The sequence below is a fragment of the Octopus sinensis genome, linkage group LG19 (genome assembly GCF_006345805.1).
Source record: "Octopus sinensis linkage group LG19, ASM634580v1, whole genome shotgun sequence".
Taxonomy (NCBI): Eukaryota; Metazoa; Mollusca; class Cephalopoda; order Octopoda; family Octopodidae; genus Octopus; species Octopus sinensis.
In genome coordinates this window covers 35,150,970-35,172,918 of record NC_043015.1, presented here as the reverse complement: position 1 = coordinate 35,172,918, position 21,949 = coordinate 35,150,970, and the positions used below count along the sequence as shown (strand labels likewise).

General features: G+C 40.5%; 1 protein-coding gene across 2 annotated transcripts in view; it reads left to right on the top strand.

The window, feature by feature from the left end:
• Positions 1-21,949, top strand: part of LOC115222160 (dynein heavy chain 1, axonemal-like) — a 298,343-nt gene that overhangs the window by 210,794 nt on the left and 65,600 nt on the right. For both annotated transcript variants that reach the window (XM_036511126.1, XM_029792301.2), the window contains exons 51-54: positions 1,319-1,454; positions 12,164-12,372; positions 19,875-20,046; positions 21,305-21,496. In XM_036511126.1, the coding sequence (XP_036367019.1) occupies positions 1,319-1,454; positions 12,164-12,372; positions 19,875-20,046; positions 21,305-21,496 (709 nt within the window). The remainder of the gene's footprint in view (positions 1-1,318; positions 1,455-12,163; positions 12,373-19,874; positions 20,047-21,304; positions 21,497-21,949) is intronic.

Below are 21,949 nucleotides of genomic sequence, written 5' to 3'. Positions count from 1 at the left end.
TGAGGGCTGGCGAACCAGATGGATGCACCAAGCTCCAATCTTGATCAGGCCAAGTTTCTACAGCTGGATGCCCTTCCTAATGCCAACCACTCTAAGAGTGTAGTGGGTGCTTTTTACGTGCCACCAGCACGGAGGCCAGTCGGGTGGTACTGGCAATGATCTTGCTCGAATCTTTTTACACATGCCACCAGCACAGGTGCCAGTAAGGCAACATTGGTAACGATCATGCTCAAATGGTGCCCTTTTTACATGCCACTGGCACGGAAGCCAGTTGGCTGCTCTGGCAATGATCATACTCGGATGGTGCTCTTGGCACCCTACTAGCACGGGCACAAGTGCCAGTAAGGCGATGCTGGTAATGATTACACTCGAATGGTGCCTTTTATGTGCTACTGGCACGGAAGCCGGTTAGCTGCTCTGTCAACGATCACACTTTTATGGTGCTCTTTGTACCCCGCTAGCATCACTGTTATTATTTCATATTAGATCACTGTTATTATTTCATGTTTATCATATCTTTCTTTTGAGTTTCAAATCATCCATCCAACAAAAGAGATTTTGGTATCTAAGTTTGTTTATGAGACTGAAGATAGTGTTAGGACAATTTACAGAAAACTTCTGATTATAGTCATGCTAAGAATTCTGTGCTACAACTGCTCTGTTGATGATAAAAATCAGCATTGGTACTGGTGGTCAAAATTGCGACCAGTTTGTGTAAATGGACTGTTGTAATTACTTCTGCTATTGCTCAGAAATGGTTTCCTCCAGCTACATTGTTGTACAGCAAAACAAGCAGATTAATTTAATGAGCAATGTGCCAGGAAGCGGGATGAGCTAAAGATACAATAAAGTGTGAGTGTATGTAGCAGAGAATGTAGCTTAAATATATTGTGAATAAATATATGGTGAATTAAGCATAATACAAAAGAACAGCTAAGTATATAGTAAAATAAGGTGTTTACGGCAGTAGATAAGTGTAAGAGATTAGAGGTGACCCATGGTTGAACAAGAATGATATTTTGATAATAAACCATGGTCACATAGTCTGCTAGAAATAGCAACCAGATCCCTTCTCTAAAAAAAAGGGAAAAGAAAAACTTATTAGATAATGCAGTTCCAAATATACTATATCTGCAAACGAGAGATCATTGTGACTGGGTCGCCTTCGATCAGAGATAACCTGGGTGTAATTTAAACAAAATAGAGGCTGATGGTTAGCAGAGTTTATTTTAGAAGATTGTAAGCATATCTATTATATATTCAAATATTTTAGATATAAAAAGTAGGAAGGACTCCAAATTTTTTTGCCATTTTTCAGAGTGGAATTTGATTGTTTTCAAGTGGAATTATCAAAGAACTATGGCATCAGTGAGTGGAAAGAAGATTTAAAAAAGGTATTGATGAAGTCTGGAATAGAGAATCAAGCAGTTGTCTTCCTGTTCAGTGATACTCAGGTAATATTAAAAGTTTTTTCTGTGAAGGCTGTTCCTGTTGGCTCACATAACAAATTATTTTGTTCTAACTAAAAGTCTTGAAGGCCTGAATACCACAGTTTTAAAATCAGAGACTTGTGTCTACATAGCAAAGTATCCTTTTTTGCATGCATTATTCTTCCTTTCACACACACACACACACACACACAATCATCATCATCATTATTTAACGTTTGTCATGCTGCATATGTAGGACAGTTTGACAGGAGCTGGCAAGCTGCACTAGACTCCAATCGTCTATTTTGGCAAATTTCGCCAGCTGGATGCCCTTCCTAATGCCGACCACTTTACAGAGTGTACTGGGTGCTTTTGTGACATCAGTACAGGTACCTTTTACATGGCACCAGCATGGGTGCTTTTCATCAAACAAATTATTTTCTGATGATAAACACATATGTTACATACTAGCAGTATCACCCAGTGTTGCTTGGGTTTGTTTCTACCCTTTAGAATTGGAATTTTTGAAAAGTAAAAATTTTGCATTATGCAACTTGTTATTCTCTTCAAGTGAACATTTTTCCAGTTGAAAGACACCGAAAAATGGTGACACAGCAGTCAAAAATCGTAAAAATTAGGGATTTTCATAGAAAAAAAGCACCTTTTTGATGTAAATAATTTTTGGTGTTAACACGGTCCGATTTGAATTTTATCTTCTACAGAATGAAGAGCAAGCCTTCTTCTATCATACTCTCAATTTTGGTCAACTTGCGCTGCATGGTTTCGAAGGAGATAGTGTTAGTTGAAGGCTACCAAACCTGCCACACACAGACAACTTCAGCTTTATATATATAGATTTGCTACACACTACTTTCCATCCTTAATAATGAAACTTGGTAGATCCAAAAGTTAAACACACAGACACACACACAGATACACACACAGACACACAAGTTGAGTTTTATATATATAGATTTCTCAACGGGGATTTCAGGGGAGAGTTTCAGGGAATCGCTGGCAATGTATCGTGATGATCAAAAATCCGGCCTGCTAAAATTTGGTTAAAGTGATTCAAACTGCAGACTCAACGCAAAATGGTCACATTTAATTCAAAGCATTAAAAATGTTATGAAAACAATTGGTATGTGATCACAAAGACCAAACGATTAATACGAAAAAACCCTCCAGGCTACATCCCGAAAATTCATTTCTTTGCCGAATTTCTACAATGTTTACAGCGATTGGTTTTTATATTTTGATTTTTCATGCAATTTACACCAAACAGCTGACTGAGTAAAGTTCACTATTCAATGCATGGGATAAGGCCTAAACAAACACTATCGATTTTTGCACTTGCGAGATGAATTTCGGAACAGAAATAGTGCAGTTCAATTTTCATTCGCCTAAACTTTAAGTGACCCATTTTTGGTGGTTCTACGATTTGTTGGCTAGGAGATGTGCCGGGAAGTTAAACACATAGACACACACACAGATACACACACAGACGCACAAGTTGAGTTTTATAGATATAGATATCTTAAATCATAAAGGGGAGACGAGAATAGGCATATGTAATATGTATTATAATAAAATTTTGTATACAATGAAATCCAGTGGTTGGAAATAAAGACTTGTGTAAAAGTTCAAGGGTGAAAGAATCCAATAAATACTGAGTTACATTACCATAATGACTCAAAAGATTAATAATAATAATTGGATTTTTCAAAAAAGATCTTTAATCTACTAAGAAAAATCAAATTCTGTAAAGTGAGCAATAGATTCAAGAGGACTCTAGAAGAAGGTCCAACTTACATGAAAAATTCCAACAAAAATTTCATACAGCTAGATCGGAATAAAAAGCTTGTTATATTGACCTCAAAAGGATGAAAGGCAAGGTTGATCTTGACAGAATTTGAACTCAGAACACAAAGACAGATCAACTGCCACTAAGCATTTTTGCCTGGCATGCTAACATTTCTCCCAGCTCACTGCTCAAAATACAATTATATTTGAAATAATAATTTTATGTAAATTGTTCTGTATTATGTATTAGTTATCCTAATCTGTTATATTGTCTAATTATTCAGCCTGAAATAATGTTATAAAAATATTATAATTCATGTCTTGGTTTGGTCTTTAGCCTCGTTATGTCATGCAATGCAACAATAAATTCGTTTTGGTCTCTCATTTAGATATGTTTTTTCTATCACAGTATTTTGCCAACTGTTACAGTCATCATTATCATCATCGTTTAACGTCTGCTTTCCATGCTAGCATGGGTTGGACGATTTTGACTGAGGGCTGGCGAACCAGATGGCTGCACCAGGCTCCAATCTTGATCTGGCAATGTTTCTACAGCTGGATGCCCTTCCTAACGTCAACCACTCCGAGAGTGTAGTGGTTGCTTTTATGTGCCACCGGCACGGGGGCCAGTCAGGCGGTACTGGCAACAACCTCGCTCGAATCTTTTTACACATGCCACCGGCACAGGTGCCAGTAAGGCGATGTTGGTAACAATCATGCTCGAATGGTGCCCTTTTTACGTGCCACAGCATGGGGGCCAGTCAGGCAGTACTGGCAATGACCTCGCTCAAATTTTTGTCTTTTCTTTTATAAGTTTAACCTCTTCAGCACTTTTCCCCACATCTTCTATAGTCTTCCACTTTCACATTTTCCATTAACTTGGAGAACATGATACTTTTTTTTTATTTACCAACTTCCTTTTTACTCATCGCCTGCTGATGTCAGCCCAGTCTTCTCTTTTGCACACTACCACATCTGGTTCCTCATATATATCTAGCTTTTCAGTAATCCATTTGCAATTCAGTGTTAATGTATACCAGTATTACATGTCCAGCAGAGCATACTCCACTCATTTCTTTTCATCTTTGGCAAATTCTTTGCTTTCATAAGCCTGTATCTTGTTATCATGCAGCTTCAAACTTTGTTTACCAGTATCATGCAATCTACTTTCCAATCTGAGACAGACACCCTTTCTTACCACTGGACGAAATAAATAGTTCTTTTGCTTTTCCACCCTGTTATGGCACCCTGCTTTCAGAACACACACACGACTGATAAGGTTACCTAGATAACACCAACTGTGAAAGAATTCTTGGTATCCTGCCAGATATTAAGAACAGTCTGTTTCATGAGTACTCTTACTGCTAGCAGCTCCTGTGCATTCTTCCACTTATCGGTCTACCATCTCTGTTAGTCTGTCTGTGATACCATTTTGATCTCTTGTATTCCTATAGTTTTCACTAGTTTCACTTTATGGAATTTGTGTCAACTTTTTTTTGTATATTGAGCATGATCCTTTTCTTGAATGTTGAAGGGTCCTGTATCCTTCCCTGATTACTAAAACTTCAGTATTTGTTAAGTTTACTTTGAGGCTTCATGATTCTATGTCTGGAACTTATTGCTGGCTCTCACCTTCCTCATAACATCCCTGGACATGGTTTCTACTGTTACCACAAACCATTCATCTAGGCTTACCTTCCCCAGATATTGCTGAACCCTATAAATGGCTTTCAGATTAATGAGTATTAGTTGAAGTTACTCCTGGCTAAGTATTTCTTTTCAATAGGAGAAGCATACTAGTGATATGCTGACCTACCACAAACCTACATCTCATCTCATCTAATTTTATCTTGACAAGTAGTTGTGTATTTTGGATAATAAAAGGGTGAAAAACCCTTTCAGTCTTGAATGACCATAGAATTGCACCTAGAAGGTTCCTCTCCAAGGCACAAGTCTAGGCAAGGTTGTTTATAGAAGACCAACAGTCACCCATGCATACCAGCCTCTCCCTCTCCATGCCATCAATGGTATCTAAGGGTAAAGCAAGGGCCAATACAGCTTGGCACCAGTGATATTGCAACTCACTTCTACAGCTGAGTGAACTGGACAACATGAAATAAAGTGTTTTTATTCAAGAACCCAACATACAGTGCGGTTCAGGAATCAAAACTCACTATTTCATGATTGTGAGCCCAACACTCGAATCACCGAGCCATGTACCTTCATCAACTTACATAATCATCGTTTAACGTCCGCTTTCCATGCTAGCATGGGTTGGATGATTCAACTGGGGTCTGGGAAGCCCGAAGGCTGCACCAGGCCAGTCAGATCTGGCGGTGTTTCTACAGCTGGATGCCCTTCCTAACGCCAACCACTCCGTATTTGTAATGGGTGCTTTTTATGTGCCACCGACACAGGTGCCAGACGAGGCTGGCGAACGGCCATGCGCGGATGGTGTTTTTTACGTGCCACCGGCATGGAGGCCAGGCGAGGCTGGCACAGCCATGATCGGATGGTGTTTGTTACGTGCCACCAGCACGGAGGCCAGTCGATGCGGTCCTGGCTACGGCCATGTTCGGATGGTTCTCTTATGTGCCACCGGCACTGGTACCACAAACTACATATTCCATTGATGTGGATCGATTTTGATTTTGATTTGATTCTTTGATTTTGATTTTCACTTGCCTCAACAGGTCTTCACAGTAGAGTTATGTGTCCCAAGAAGGAAGGTATGCACAGGTGGACTGACTACGTCCCAGGTAGGGGCCACGGGTTATGGCCTCACTTGTCCTGCCGGGTCTTCTCACGCACAGCATACTTCCAAAGGTCTCGGTCTTTGGTCATTTCCTCGGTGAGACCTAAAGAGCGAAGGTCGTGCTTCACCACCTCGTCCCAGGTTTTCCTGGGTCTACCTCTTCCACAGGTTCCCTCAACCGCTAGGGTTTGGCACTTTTTCATACAACTATCTTCATCCATTCTTACCACGTGTCCATACCAGCGTAGACGTCTCTCATGCACACTACATCTGATGCTTCTTAGGTCCAACTTTTCTCTCAAGGCACTTACACTCTGTCGGGTATGATCACTGACATTACACATCCATCGGAGCATACTGGCTTCATTTCTTGCGAGCTTATGCATATCCTCAGCAGTCACGGCCCATGTTTCACTGCAATGTAGCATGGCTGTTCGTACACATGCGTCATACAGTCTGCCTTTTACTCTGAGCGAGAGGCCTTTTGTCACCAGCAGAGGTAAGAGCTCTCTGAACTTTGCCCAGGCTATTCTTACTCTAGCAGTTACACTTTCGGCACCCCCACCCCCACTACTGACTTGATCACCTAGGTAATGGAAACTATCAACTATTTCTAGTTTTTCTCCTTGGAATGTGGCGGAAAACGGTCTCTGCACATTTTCAGTGTTTATTGCACTAGAGCATCTGCCACATACAAAAACTATATTCCTAGTTAGCCTTCCTTTGACATTGCTGCACCTCTTATGTGTCCATAGCTTACACTTGGTGCATCTTATAGAGTACCTACCTACGCCTTTTCTACAGATCGAGCAGAGCCATCTACCTTAAGGCATTTGAGATTTGTCTACCTTCCTACTTTTTAGGACTTTGGTTTTAGCTAGATTGACTTTAAGGCCCTTCGATTCTAATCCTTGCTTCCACACCTGAAACTTCTCCTCGAGTTCTGATAATGATTCAGCAATTAGAGCAAGGTCATCAGCATAGAGGAACTCCCAGGGGCATCCTGTCTTGAATTCCTCCGTTATTGCCTGGAGGATTATGATAAATAGGAGGGAGCTGAGGACTGAGCCTTGGTGGACACAAACCTCCACCCGGAATTCTTCACTGTATTCGTTGCCAACCCTCACCTTACTAACAGCGTCCCTGTACATGGCATGCACAGCTCTCACTAACCATTCATCTATCCCTAGTTTCCTCATTGACCACCAGATAAGAGATCGGGGGACCCTGTCGAAGGCTTTCTTCAAGTCAATGAAAGCCAGGTACAGAGTTTTATCTTTGGCTAGGCATTTCTCCTGCAGCTGTCTCACCAGAAATATGGCATCGGTGGTGCTTTTCCCTGGCACGAAACCAAACTGCATCTTGTCCAGGTTGACTCTCTCTCTAATCAGTTGGGCTATGACCCTTTCCGTAACCTTCATCACCTGATCCAACAGCTTGATACTTCTGTAATTACTTGTATCTAGGGCGTCACCTTTACCTTTGTAGCAGTTGACTATTATGCTACTACACCAGTCATTGGGTATGACTCCTTCGTGTATCACCTGGTTAACTATACGGGTGACTAGGCTATAGCCGACACTGCCAGATATTTTGAGCATCTCAGCAGTAATTCCTGATGGGCATGGGGCTTTCCCTGTCTTCATGCTTCTAATTGCCTTAACAACCATGGAACTGTCAACTCGGATAGCTGGTCCCTCTATTGGGTCGACATTCGGCAGACTCTCTTTATCCCATTCATTCTCTTTTTGAGCAACCTTTCATAGTGGTGTCTCCAAACCTCTCTCTTTGCATTCTCATTTAGCGCAAGTGAACCATCTTTCATGCAAACACATTTCTCTCCTACCACATCACGATTCTCTCTCACACACTGTCTTGTAACACGAAACACCTCAAGTCTTTGGTCCTCACGGCACAGAACATTGGCAAATTTTTTCTTATCTCCTTCCCCTCTGGCTAAATATACCTGTCTCCTAGCTTCTCTTTTCGCAGTCTGATACACTTCCCTACTACCGCCATTCCTCCAGTCCTTCCAGGCCTGTCTCTTGTCTCTAATAGCCCTGTCTACAACATTGTTCCACCACCACGTTACCCTGGGACGAGATGGGACTTTGCTCCATCCACAGATCTGGTCATTGGCTGTCAGCAGATTGTCCCATAGAAACCTCCAGTTGGCTTCCACATTATGTGATGCTATATCCCCTTCTATTTCATCGAAAGCTTCAAGTAGAACTTCTCTAAATCTCCGTCCATTTTCAGGATCTTTAAGTTTCCAGACCCTTCTCCTAATATGCTTCATTAATTTGATGCTTCTGTAGTTTCCCTTCTCTAGACTTTTCTAAGTTTCTAGAGTGATACTACTATACAAACCATTGAATATGACACCATCTTGTACTATTTAATCAACTGAGTAAATAGCAAATCATCATCATCATTGTTTAACGGCCGTTTTCCGTGCTAGCACGAGTTGGACAGTTCGACCGGGGTCTGGGAAGCCAGAAGGCTACACCAGGCTCTAATCTGATCTGGCAGTGTTTCTACAGCTGGATGCCCTTCCTAACACCAACCACTCCATGAGTGTAGTGGGTGCTTTTTACATGCCACTGGCACAGAAGCCAGTCAAGGCGGCGCTGGCATCGGCCATGTTCAGATGGTGCTTTTTATGTGTCGCTGGCACAGAAGCCAGTCAAGGCGGCGCTGGCATCGGCCATGTTCAGATGGTGCTTTTTATGTGTCGCCGGCACAGAAGCCAGTCAAGGCGGCGCTGGCATCGGCCACGTTCAGATGGTGCTTTTTATGTGTCGCCGGCACAGAAGCCAGTCAAGGCGGCGCTGGCATCGGCCACGTTCAGATGGTGCTTTTTATGTGTCGCCGGCACAGAAGCCAGTCAAGGCGGCGCTGGCATCGGCCACATTTGGATGGTGCTTTTTATGTGTCGCCGGCACAGAAGCCAGTCAAGGCGGCGCTGGCATCGGCCACATTTGGATGGTGCTTTTTATGTGTCACCGGCACAGAAGCCAGTCAAGGCGGCGCTGGCATCGGCCACATTTGGATGGTGCTTTTTATGTGTCGCCGGCACAGAAGCCAGTCAAGGCGGCGCTGGCATCGGCCACGTTCGAATGGTGCTTTTTATGTGTGGCTGGCACAGAAGCCAGTCAAGGCGGCGCTGGCATCAGCCACGTTCGGATGGTGCTTTTTATGTGTCGCCGGCACAGAAGCCAGTCAAGGCGGCGCTGGCATCGGCCACGTTCGGATGGTGCTTTTTATGTGTCGCTGGCACAGGGATCATAACTCCAATTTCCATTTGGTTTTTTGATGTTGATGTACTTGACTCAATAGGTCTCCTCAAGCACAGCAGGTCACCCTATGATCCAAGGTAAACACAGCAGGTCGTTCTGCAATCCAAGGTACTTTGGATGGGCTGGGGCTGCTATGCGAAACTGGTACAGGAAACAGCCATGAACTCACATTATTTATGACTTCACCAAATATTTTCAGTATTTCATCTGTTCTCCTAACCTTCATTTCTTTGCTCACACTTTTAATTGTTTAGCTGTCAACTCCAATGGCTGGCCCCTCTGCAGATGAAATTGTATTAAGCCCTCTGCTTCCCATACATTCTCCTTATTCAATAACTTTTCATGAGAAAAAAAAGTATAACACTTCAAAAAAAGCTATATGGAAGTGTTCCATATAGCTTTTTCTTAAGTGTCACACTTTTTCCAAACAGCTTAATTTTAGTACAATACTTTGCTGTCATGAACACCCTGTGTTTCTGATACTCATGCTTTACAACAAAACAAACCTCTTACTTTTGACTTCATACCTTACTAAGTGTATATGACATCTATTTTCGTTTTTGTTTTTTTTCTGTCTACTTAATATTACTGTTTGTGCTCCCCATTCTTCCTGACTTTCCAGGCTTCTCTCTTAGATTTATATATCTAGAGTATTATTTCACTGTCAGGTGGAATAATACCATAGATATAAACCTCTTCTGTTGTTTGCAATAGGTTCTTTTACAGAGACTTCCAACCCTATGCTATAAGTTTCTATCTCTTTCTGCCTCCTGTCACATATGCCAGCTAGTACTTCTTTGAACCTATATCTAGCCATGGCGTCTTTTGGCCTCCATACTTTCCTTCATGAGATTGTTTTGTGTCCTTGATTCCATCTTACTCTTATCCTGAGCTTGTTGATTACTAATTTTTGCTGAGTTGTTTATTTTCCAAGTGAAATCAAAGTCAAAATCAAATTCGATGACTGGCGTCTGTGCTTCAGGGTGCAAAGAGCACCAGACAAGCGTGATCATTGACAGAGCGGCTAACTGGCTTCAGTGCCAGTAGCACTTAAAAGGCACCATTCGAGCGTGATTGTTACCAGCATCACCTTACTGGCACTCGAGCCCTGTGCTTGTAGGGTATTAAGAGCACCATCCAAGCGAGATCGTTGCCAGCGCGGCTAACTGGCCTCCGTGTTTGTGACGTGTAAAAGACACCATTCGAGCGTGATCATTACCAGCATCGTCTTACTGGCACCTGTGCCAGTGGCATGTGTAAAAAGATTCGAGTTAGGTCGTTGCCAGTACCACCTGACTGGCCCCTGTGCCGGTGGCATGTAAAAGCACCCACTACACTCTTGGAGTGGTTGGCGTTAGGACGGGCATCCAGCTGTAGAAACATTGCCAGATCAAGATTGGAGCCTGGTGCAGCCATCTGGTTTGCCAGACTTCAGTCGAATCGTCCAACCCATGCTAGCATGGAAGGCGGACGTTAAACGATGATGATAATGATGATGGTGAATGCTATAATGTTGTCTATCCCATTTCCTAGTGAGTACGCAGTCTATTCAGATTCTTTATCTACCAACAAACGATTAAGTTAATTTCATCACAGAATCCTTTTGACTTCCATGTATTTTATCAATAGCTTTCATATATGTCGAATAAGCCTGCATGGTGTTACCTATTTAAATTAAGGAGAGTATGAATGAATGATAAAAAACCATCAAAAGCAAACTGTTAATATGTTCATCTTATTTGATTCCACTACATTGACTAGCAACTGAATTTCTAAGCTTACAAGATATTTTCTGCCTGTCTTTTGCTTCCGACAATCAAGTATCAGTAGAATTGGTTGTTTATTGAAATGTTTTCAGAAGATTTGGGAAAATTGTTTATTTGAGGTCTTTTAGTTTATAAATCTTATTCGTTTTTAGTATAATCTATTTTGAAGAACTCTCATATTATCTCATGTAGTGTCTTACAATTACATATTGTATATTAAGGCACCGAGCTGGCAGAATTGTTACTACTCTGGGATAAATGCTTAGCAACATTTCTTCCAAATTTATGTCTTGAGTTCAAATGCTGCCAGGATTAAATTTCATCCTTTTAGGGTTGACAAAATAAGTATTTGATGAAAGTTGAATACTGGTGCTGGTGTAACGAACATATTCCCTCCTCCAGAATTTATGATCTTCTCCCAAAATTTGAAACTGTTTTATAGGCGGTACTGGCAACAACCTCGCTCAAATCTTTTTACACATGCCACAGGTACAGGTGCCAGTAAGGCAATGTTGGTAACTATCACGCTCAAATGGTGCCTTTTACGTGCCACAAGCACGGAAGCCAGTTGGCTGCTCTGGCAACGATTACGCTTGAATGGTGCTCTTGACACCCTACTAGCACGGGCACAAGTGCCAGCAAGGTGACGCTGGTAATGATCACACTCGAATGGTGCCCTTTCATGTGCCACTGGCACAGAAGCCGGTTATCCATTTTTTTATATGAACCATTTTAACTTTTTACATTATTTCAGTACCACTTTGATAATTTCTTGTTGTTTGGGATTTTCTTCCTGGATTAGGTTGATATCTTACATTGACAATATATATTCTTTAATTTTCTTTCCAAAGTATATTTTTAAAGTTTCTCTTTTGCATCCTTTCCGTACCCTTGTCTCCCTCCTCACACCACTCACAGTGCATAACTCTTGTATAATATTTACTTTTCTTTGGTGAGCAAAATCAAGGTAACTCTCTTGTATCATTTTGCTTATTTTCTATTAATTAGTCCTTTTCACCTGTTAATTCTAGTCTACATACTTAGGCAAAAAAGAAAACAAAATACTTTTGTTGTTGTTGTATAGTACTAAATTCCATTCCTTTTTAACAGATAAAGAATGAATCATTTCTCGAAGATTTAAACAACATTTTGAATGCTGGAGATGTGCCAAACATTTATAGCCTTGATGAACTTGATAAGATTTATGAAGCCATGAAACCTTCTGTACAAGATATGGGACTACAACCAACTAAAACCAATCTGTATACATGCTATACTAAACGGGTTCGTTCCAATCTGCACACTGTAATAACAATGAGGTAAGACATTTTTAGTCTTTTATATATTTAGACATTGTTAGATAGAGCAATCGATGATGTGGATATGTGGTAAGGTCATTCATTAATGAATGTCACATGTGGTGGGTTATTAAGGAAGCCATGACAAGAAAGACATTATTAAGGTGGTCAAGATATGACATACAATTAAGTATTGAACATCATTTGTAGAAGTCAGGACATGTAAAAGTTCTGACATGTGGCTGGATGGTAAACACTGGAGTTCATGAGATGTAGTAAACTGAAGTCAGTCATTTAAAGTGAAAGTGAAAGTTAGTGTCTTGTATGTTAGATTGTTTTTTTATAATAGTGTGTGTCTATGCAAATATATGTGTATACATATTAATGTATGTAAATATTTATATGCATGTCTGTATGCATAAGTTAAGTATATTAATGGACAGTGTAACATGCTCCCATGGATGTATAATGTTAATGTGTATGAATGTCAGATTACAAATGAGTTGAAAAATATAAATTTGGTATAGAAGGAATCGAGTTTGGTGTTCAGGTGAGAAAGCTGAACTGGTACAGGTATGTAATGCATATGAAAAACGATTGCTGCATTAAAAAATGCCAAATATTTCAAGTTAGTAGAACCTGTAGAATAGGGAAACCAAGAAATATTTGGGACAAAGTAGTGAATGCCTTGTCTTGTGGAGGAGATAACAAAGGGCCATATTGACTGGGGGTGGTGGTGGTGGGGGGTATGAAGTGCTACAAAGAATCTGATCACCCATAGCAAAATGTACCCTGTTTAGAAGCTAAAATATTTTATACACTGCCATGACTGCATTTCTTGTTCCCTTTTCCTTGTATCTTTGATTGATCACCCACCACCACCACCATTTTCATCTCTTTGTTCTTCATAAGCCTCCATTTCTCATCTCACCACCACTTGTCCTCGACTGTATCTCTACATCAATCTGACTTCTTCACCCTTCACTAAACTTATACAGAAGAGATTGCACAAGATTGCCCACATCCCTATACCTAATACACTCTAACCTTGTCTTTATTTATTGTCAACCATTCTCTCTTCCCCTGAGCCATTTCTGTGGTCATCCAACACCTACTCTCACCTTTATCCCATCATCTGCCCTTACCTTTGTCCACTTCTGACATTCTCAATCACTCCCTTCTTGATTCGACCCATGTAACAAAAGATAACCTGGCTTTTTCTATCATGCTCCTCCTTATTTCATCTACCCATTCTGTTCCTGATATCATCCTATTCCCCTTGTCAGTCACATTTCCTGGCTTATTAAATAATCTCGACACTTACAAGCAGGCACATCTCAGCTGCTCATTTCTGGTCTTTCTGTTGTCATCGTTCTCTCTCATAATCCCCTCCTCAGTCTAAATGTCTTCGGTTACTAAGTACCCTATACATTTACTATGTGCAAGGCACTCTTACCTGTTTTGATGCATTTACAACCCCCTCCTTTTTGCTGGTACAATAACAGATACCCACTGCCACACTCCATTTGCAGTAATTATTGAGTGAAATGAAATCCCTATTGCTGCTGCCATGATACTTGCATTGAATACTCTGTAAAGTGGTTGGCAAATGAACAGAGAAAGTATAGAGGTCCCCTTAGTCCTGTCTCGCTGACACTTATTCAACCTTTCAAGTGTCAGTAGCACAAGAAATACACCTACTACACTTAGTAAAGTGGTTGGCCACAGGAAGGGCATCCAGCCATAGAAATTAAGCCTAATCAAATGTACAAGAGCAGCAGCCACTGATAAGAAATGACTCAAACCTTGACTGACTGTACAACCCATTTCAGCATCAAAAATGTGTAATTGTGTATAAATAAGTAAAAAAATACACAAGAAAGCAAATGAAAAATCAGTTTTGTATTTGAATATAAAATTCATTGAAGCTATATTTATTTACTTTAATGACAGGTAAACAGGTACTGTTGACATGTAAAGTAATTCACATATACAAATTGGTATTTTGTATCCCCATAGCAAGACATTTCATTCTCCTGCTCACTGAATTTGATTCCTCTTTTCCTGAGTTCATTTGTGTTCTGTCACTCATGCATAGCATCATAACACATTAAGCAGAAAAATATGCTTCTTTTCTTTCATCATCATCGTCATTTAATGTCCGTTGTCCATGCTGGCACGGGTTGGACGCTTTCACCGAGTTGATACACTGAAAGGCTACACCAGGCTCCAGTCTGATTTGGCATGGTTTTCTAGAGCTAGATGCCATTCCTAATGCCAAACACTTGAGAGTACAATAGGTGCTTTTGCATGTCACCTGCACAGGTGCCATTTGCATGACACCGGGATGCTTTTATGTGCCACCAACATGGGTACCAATTTGTATGACACCGGTATCTGCCATGACTATGGTTTTGCTCAGCTTGATGGGTCTTCTTCTCAAGCGTGATATAATATGAAAGGTCTGAGACATTGCTTCCATGAGGCACAATGCTCGAAAGGAACTCAGCCTCTTTGCCTCTATAAGGCCCAGTGCTCAAATGGAACTCAGTTACTTTGCTTCATGTGGCCCAACTTTCAAAATGTATTCTTTACATGCCACCAGAACAGCAAATCTCCAAAGGTCTCGGTCACTAGTCATTGCCTCTGTGAGATCAGGCATATAGATGTCCTCAACCATATGCATCATGTGACCAGTGTAGTTGTCCCTCCTGCACACCACATCTGATTCCTCTTATCTCTAACTTTTCTCTCAAAATGCTTACACTCTGTCGAACATGCATGCTGACATTGCACATCCAGTGAAGCACACTGGCTTCATTTCTCTCAAGCATATGTATATCCCCAGCTGTCATAGCTCATGTTTCACTGCCATGCAGCATAGCTGTTTGTACACAGGCATCAAACAATCTGCCTTTCATTCTGAGAGAGAGAGGCCCTTTGTTGCCAACTCTCTGAACTTTTCCCAGCCTAATATTATTCTCACAGTTACTCTCTTGGAGCATCCACCTCCACTACAAACTTGGTCAGATAGATAACGGAAGCTATCTGCTACCTCTACCTTGCCCCACTGGCAGCTGATGGAGTCTATTTTCAGCATTTACCTGTGCATCTTCCACAGACAAACTTTAGTTTCACTGTTAACCCTCCTGATTTTACTGCACCTTTTATGTGTCCAGAGCTTACACTGGGTGCATCTTATGGAGTTTCTACCTACACCTTTTCTACAGATCGAGTAGGGCCATCTACCTGAGGGGATTTGTGATTTGTCTGCTCTCCTACTTACTATGACTTTGGTTTTTGCTAGATTAACTCTAAGGCTCTTTGATTCTAGATCTTGCTTCCCTACCTGGAACCTCTTCTCTAGTTCTGGTAGTGATTCAGCTATAAGAACAAGGTCATCAGCATAGAGGAGCTCCCAGTAGTAGCCTGTCTTGAATTCTTCTGTTATTGCCAGGACTATGATGAACAAGTGAGGGCTGAGCACTGATCCTTGGTGAACCCCTATTTGTACCCAGAATTCTTCACTGTACTTGTTGCCAACCCTCACCTTACTGGTAGCATCACTGGACATAGCTTGTACAGCTCTCACCAACCACTCGTCTATTCTTAGTTCTTGCATTGAACACCAGATAAGGGATTTGGGGACCCTGTCAACATAGGCCAAGTACAGAGGTTTATCTTTGGCTACGTATTTCCCCTGCAACTGCCTTACCAGAAATTTAGCATCAGTGGTGCTTCTATCTGGCACAAAACCCAAACTGCATCTCATCTAGACTAACTCTCTCCCTAATTAGTTGGGCTATGACCCTCTCCATAATTTCCATCACCTGATCCAACAGTTTAATGCCTCTGTAATTATTTCTATCCAAGGCATCACCTTTACCTTTGTAGTAGTTGACTATGATGCTGCTACACCAGTTATTGGGTGGGTATGACTCCTTCGTGGATCACCTGATTTACAATACGGGTGACAAGACCATAACCTACACCACCAGATATTTTAAGCATCTCAGCAGTGATTCCTGATGATCCAGCATCTTTTCCTGTCTTCATATCCATAATTGCTTTATCTAACATGGGACTGTCGATTTGGATCGCCAGTCCCTCAATTAGGTCATCTGGCAGGCTTTCCTCCTCCCACTCATTCTCTATATTCATCAGTCTTTCATAATGGCATTTTCAAGTCTCTTTCTTCTCAGAAATGCATGATCATCCATACGGATACATTTCTCTCCTATGACATTACGCTTTTCTCTCACTCACTGTCTTGCAATTCGAAGCACTTCAGTTCTTTGGTCCTCACATCACTGAAAATAGCCAATCTTCTTCATTTCTACTTCTTTCTTGACAAGATATACTTTTTTCCTAGCATCTGTTCGACAATCTGATAGAGTTCCTTGCTATCCCCATTCTTCCAGGCCTGTTTCTTAGCTCTAATGGCTCTCTCTACTGCCTTGTTCCACCACCACATTACCCAAGGTCTGGATGAGACTTTGCACCAGTCACAGATTCAGTCTGTGGTACTCAGCAAATGGTTACTCAGGAATTCCCAGCTGCCCTCTATGTTCCTCGTCCCTTTCATCAAATTTCTCAGTTAGGATGTCCCTAAATCTCTGACCATATGAAGGGTCCTTAAGCTTCCAAATCCTTCTTTTCCAGATTGGAAAAGATGCTCATTGAAATCCCCATCTCTAATGAGGAGATTATTGTCACTTATCTTTGAGGTAGCCTGCAGAAGAATATCATGAAATTGTTCCTTCTGTTTGTTTGGTAGGCCCGGTCAAGGGGCATAGGCAATGATAATTGTCATTATACTGTTCTGTAAGACTAGCCTAAGCTTAAGCACTCTATTGCATGCTCTGACTACCTCTATGACCTTATCCATCCATTTTTCTGCAGGAAGTATACCCATGCCATCTACCTCATTGTTGCTATCTTCCCAGAAGATTTTATATCTGTCTTGCCTGTGAGGAACTTGGTCGAAGCTCCTCTTCACCTTACCTCTTGGATGCAACATGCATCAACACACCTCTGTTCAACTATCTCAACAGTCTCACTAGACCTACATTTCATTATGCCTACATTGATAGTGCCAACTCTGAAAACTGGGAAAGAGATGTGGGAGGGAACATGGGAAGGAATGATGTTATTCAGCACCTGAAAAATAGTTTCTGTGATCATTTGATAACAGACATGTCACATCAGCTGCTCCCTCATCATCATCATTGTTCGACCGTGGTCAAGACAATGGAATTTACCATGCTACGCCAGACTTCACGGTCCATCATAGCATTACGGAGGTCCTGTTACTGGATGCCTGTATCCCTGGAGATTACATCAGAGTAGGAGAGTGTGCGCCCTCTGGTATTGCAAGTAGATGGCTTCCAGAGGAGAAGAGTAGAAATTGCTTCGTTTTCAGCTCTACAACAATGTCCAGCAAACTGGACTCTCCTACCTTTCACAAGAGATGAGACCGGTGGTAGTTTCCCATATATTTGCATTTTGGTTGGATGACGCTTCCACGAGAGATTTTGAGCTGCTCCCTCACTTTCACCTACCATCATTCAATCATGTTAAAAATTGTTGCCCCTATTATGTGTGTGGGGGAGTGCAATGTAAGCATTGTAAATACAAGTTTCATGAGTGTTATAAATATAAGCATTACAGCCGCAAACAGAAATAGGTCAATGTTTAAGTTAAGTAAATGAGTTGCTCTTGGTTAGTCCATTATGGGTGGGCACATCACAAACTAGCAACAGCCAGCATCACCACACACAAGAGATAGATAGAGAGAAAGAGATAGCAGTAAGGGACTTGATACCTTTTGCGAGGTTAGGATCATAGTAAAGTATGGAAACACAAGGAGTATATGATACGATTGGAAAAGTTATTGAAAAATTTAAAGACTTATAAGCCACAAAAGTTATTTAAGCTCAAAATACACGTTAGCATCAAGCTTTCATAAATCCTCTGCCATTAAGGTTTTTGTCTTTTAACCATGCAACATCAAACTTTGTATGCAAGATTCATACGATTTACCCTCCACTTTAAATGACCTAGTCTTACTCTATTTGGATTTTGGAGAAGCATTGACGATGGTGAAATGTAAAAAACTGATGATGATGGTGCCGTGTAAAAAGCACTGGTAATGGTGCAACATAAAAAACATTGATGCTGTTACCTGTAAAAAGCATCCAGTACACTTTGTAAAATTATCAGCATTAGAGAAATCCAGCTAGAGAAATCGGTCCAAAACAGACATGGAACCTGGTGGTGCTCCTGACCGTGCCAGCTCCAGTCAAACCATCCAACCTGTACCAGCATGAAAAAGGGACATTAAGTGATGAAATTATGACAGACACATGACCTAAAAGACTGAAGAAAGGACCAGAGGTCTTCATCAACCCCAGTGTTAACCAGGATATCAGCGTTAACTGGTACCAATATTATCAACACCAAAAGAATAAAAGACAAAATTTACCTCAACAGAATATGAACACAGAGCATAAAGTTGGGTAAATGCTGCTTAGCATTTCCTCCAGTGTGCTAACAGTTCTGCCAACTCATCACTTCAATAATAATAAGAAGAAGAAGATTTTGTGGGACTTTCTTATTCAAACAGACAAGAAGTTAAAAAATAATAGACCAGACATAACAATACGGAAAAGTGAAGTTGCTTACTTATCAACCCATCAAACCCATTTTATTCTAGGATCATAAAGAAAGTGGAAGAAAAACAAAGAAAGTACAATCCTTTAAAATTTGAAAGAGGAAGAATTTGGTGCATACAAACCGTAAAGGTTGTAATTATAATAATTGGTACGTTGACGCATTAAGCAAAGATATCGACAAATGGCCAAATGTGATTGGAATACAATGCCTGGTAGAGCTCCTATAGAAAGCTTGTCTCTTAGCAACAGCAAGGATTATCAGGAGGGTTCTAAGCACTTGAAAGACTGTTGAAAACTTGTGGATTCCTAAGGTTACTGGTTGTAACCTGCTACCCACTTAAATCCAACCAGGAATAAGGCCAAACCTGAGCTGAACCAAAATAATAATTGTAATATACTTATTCTATACTTATGAGTGTGTGTCCTTTTATCCTGACTTACGAACACTAAGTGATAATATACATAAATATGCACACACACACACACACACACACATACATATGTCCTCATCATCATTGTTTAACGTCTGTTTTCTATGCTAGCATGGGTTGGATGGTTCGACTGGGGTCTGGGATGCCAGAAGGCTGTACCAGGCCCAGTCTGATCTGACAGTGTTTCTACAGCTGGATGCCCTTCCTAATGCCAACCACTCTGTGAGTGTAGTGGGTGCTTTTTACATGCCAGGGGAGGCTGGCAATGGCCACGATTGGTTGGTGCTTTTTACATGCCACCAGCATGGAAGACAGTCAGGGCGGCACTGGTATCGGCCACGTATATATATATTAAAAGATAAACATTAAAATTCATGTATTAACTGCAAATAGTTTAAAACTATATATTTCTTTTTAGCCCTTTAGGTGAAGTATTCCGTGCTCGCCTCCGACAGTTTCCAGCTCTGGTCAATTGCTGTACCATCGACTGGTTCAGTGCATGGCCTGAAGATGCATTGCAATCTGTGGCTCTACGATTTCTTGAAGACATTCCAGAACTTGGTATATTTAGTGAAAAGATAGACAGCCTTGTAAGTATATTAATTAAAAAACTGTGACTACGTGAAAAAACTTTTGTTGGTCATAAATATCTGAAGTGTAATTTTCTGCTAAAGTTAGCAAGTTTATTCTAAGCTACAATGTGAAACAGTAACAAGAGGAAAAATTTGGTGTAATCAGACCCCAGCATCAAACAGGTTTCTCCTCTGCATTACAGGATACTAACTTGTTTCATTTTATGAACTTCTCATTCTAACAACATTTAGGAAAATTAATCAATTCATTTATTATTATTTTTCTGGCAAAATTTGGCTGTTTTCACATGATGTTACTTGGCAATAGTAAACTGCAATATATTTCGCTATCATACTGTCTCGAGCATTGAATTATATATATAGATGTTTTCGATCTAATTTGAATTCTTTGCAATCAAATTTGAATTTTTCAATTGGTGCTCAAGCCTTGAAAAACAAAAAAGAGTTAAAACTACATCAGCCGTAAGGGAATACATGTCTGTCTTATCTAACTGGTCCAGTAGAGCCCACCAATTGATATCTGAAAAGTTCGATAAAATAACTCATGAACACTGCCATAGCTTCTACCAAAAGATGTTCCATTAGGTCGATCGGTCTGAACAAGGGGAGATAATAGAAAAGGAATCATTCGTTTATTATCTCCCCTTGTTCAGACCGGTCGACGACATAACTATGTTGAAGCATCTTTTGGTAGAAGCTATCGCAGTGTTCATGAGTTATTTCATCGAACTTTTCAGATATCAATTGGTGGGCTCTACTGGATGAGTTAGATTCCCTTACGGCTGATGTAGTTTAGCTCTCTTTTTTTTCAAGGCTTGAGCTCCAATTGGAAAATTCAAATTTGATTGCAAAGAATCCAAACTAGATCGAAAACATCTATAATATGCATACTTAGTATCAAAATGATCCATGCTGGTTAACATGTATTTAAGCAAAAAAAAAATGTATTGTAAAAAAAAAAAAGGACAGAAGAATTCAATATTTCCAGTTTAGTCTCTTTGTCGAGGATGAGAAGATATTTTTACATAAATCTAAGGAGTCACTATAACCCCCAGATTGTCTTCTGCAATAATGTGTTTGAGCATGAAATGTTGAATTTTTTCGTGATTTCTACATTTATACTACTACTAATACTACTACATTATCTTTGGAACTACTTATTACTAGCCCAGACCCGCACCAGTTGCCTTTAATTTTAGATTTTACTGCATACTTTCATTTTTCTCTTTTTTCCATCAATGTGACGTATTGGCAGGTTTATATGTGCCAATATATTCATTCAACCGTTGCAGTCTATACCGATAAATATCGACAAGAATTGTCTCGACACAACTATGTCACACCAACAAGTTATCTAGAATTACTTGGTACATTTTCAAAACTTATAAAGTTGAAAAAGGATGAAATATCCACTGCATGGAAACGATTGAAAACAGGACTCGACAAAGTAAGCCAATTATTTTTTAAGTGAATCTTTTATTGCTTCTTTTATGAGCGAAGTCACAGCTAATTCTTTGATATTTATATTTACTGAAGTATAGAAAAGGTGGGTAGATATGAGAAAGTGACCCATGGTCCATTTCTTTGAGGGAGACAAAAGCATTTTCTTTTTCAAATATTCATTTTAAATTATTGCTTTGAGCCAAAATAAAAATCTTGTTAACTGAGTAAACACAATGGATCCTATTTTTACTTCACAGTCAACATCTTCTCATCAGAGTATCATTAGGGCTCAACATGGCTGGCTTCCTGCCACAAGTGGAGCCAGTAGGTCTTGGCCACAGGGATGGTAAGTTCCTCAACAGAATGACCATCTTTCCATATGAAGAAGGCAGATCCCTAACCTGGGATGTGATGTGCTGCAACACATTTTCCAGCTCTAACCTTGCTGTATTGGACA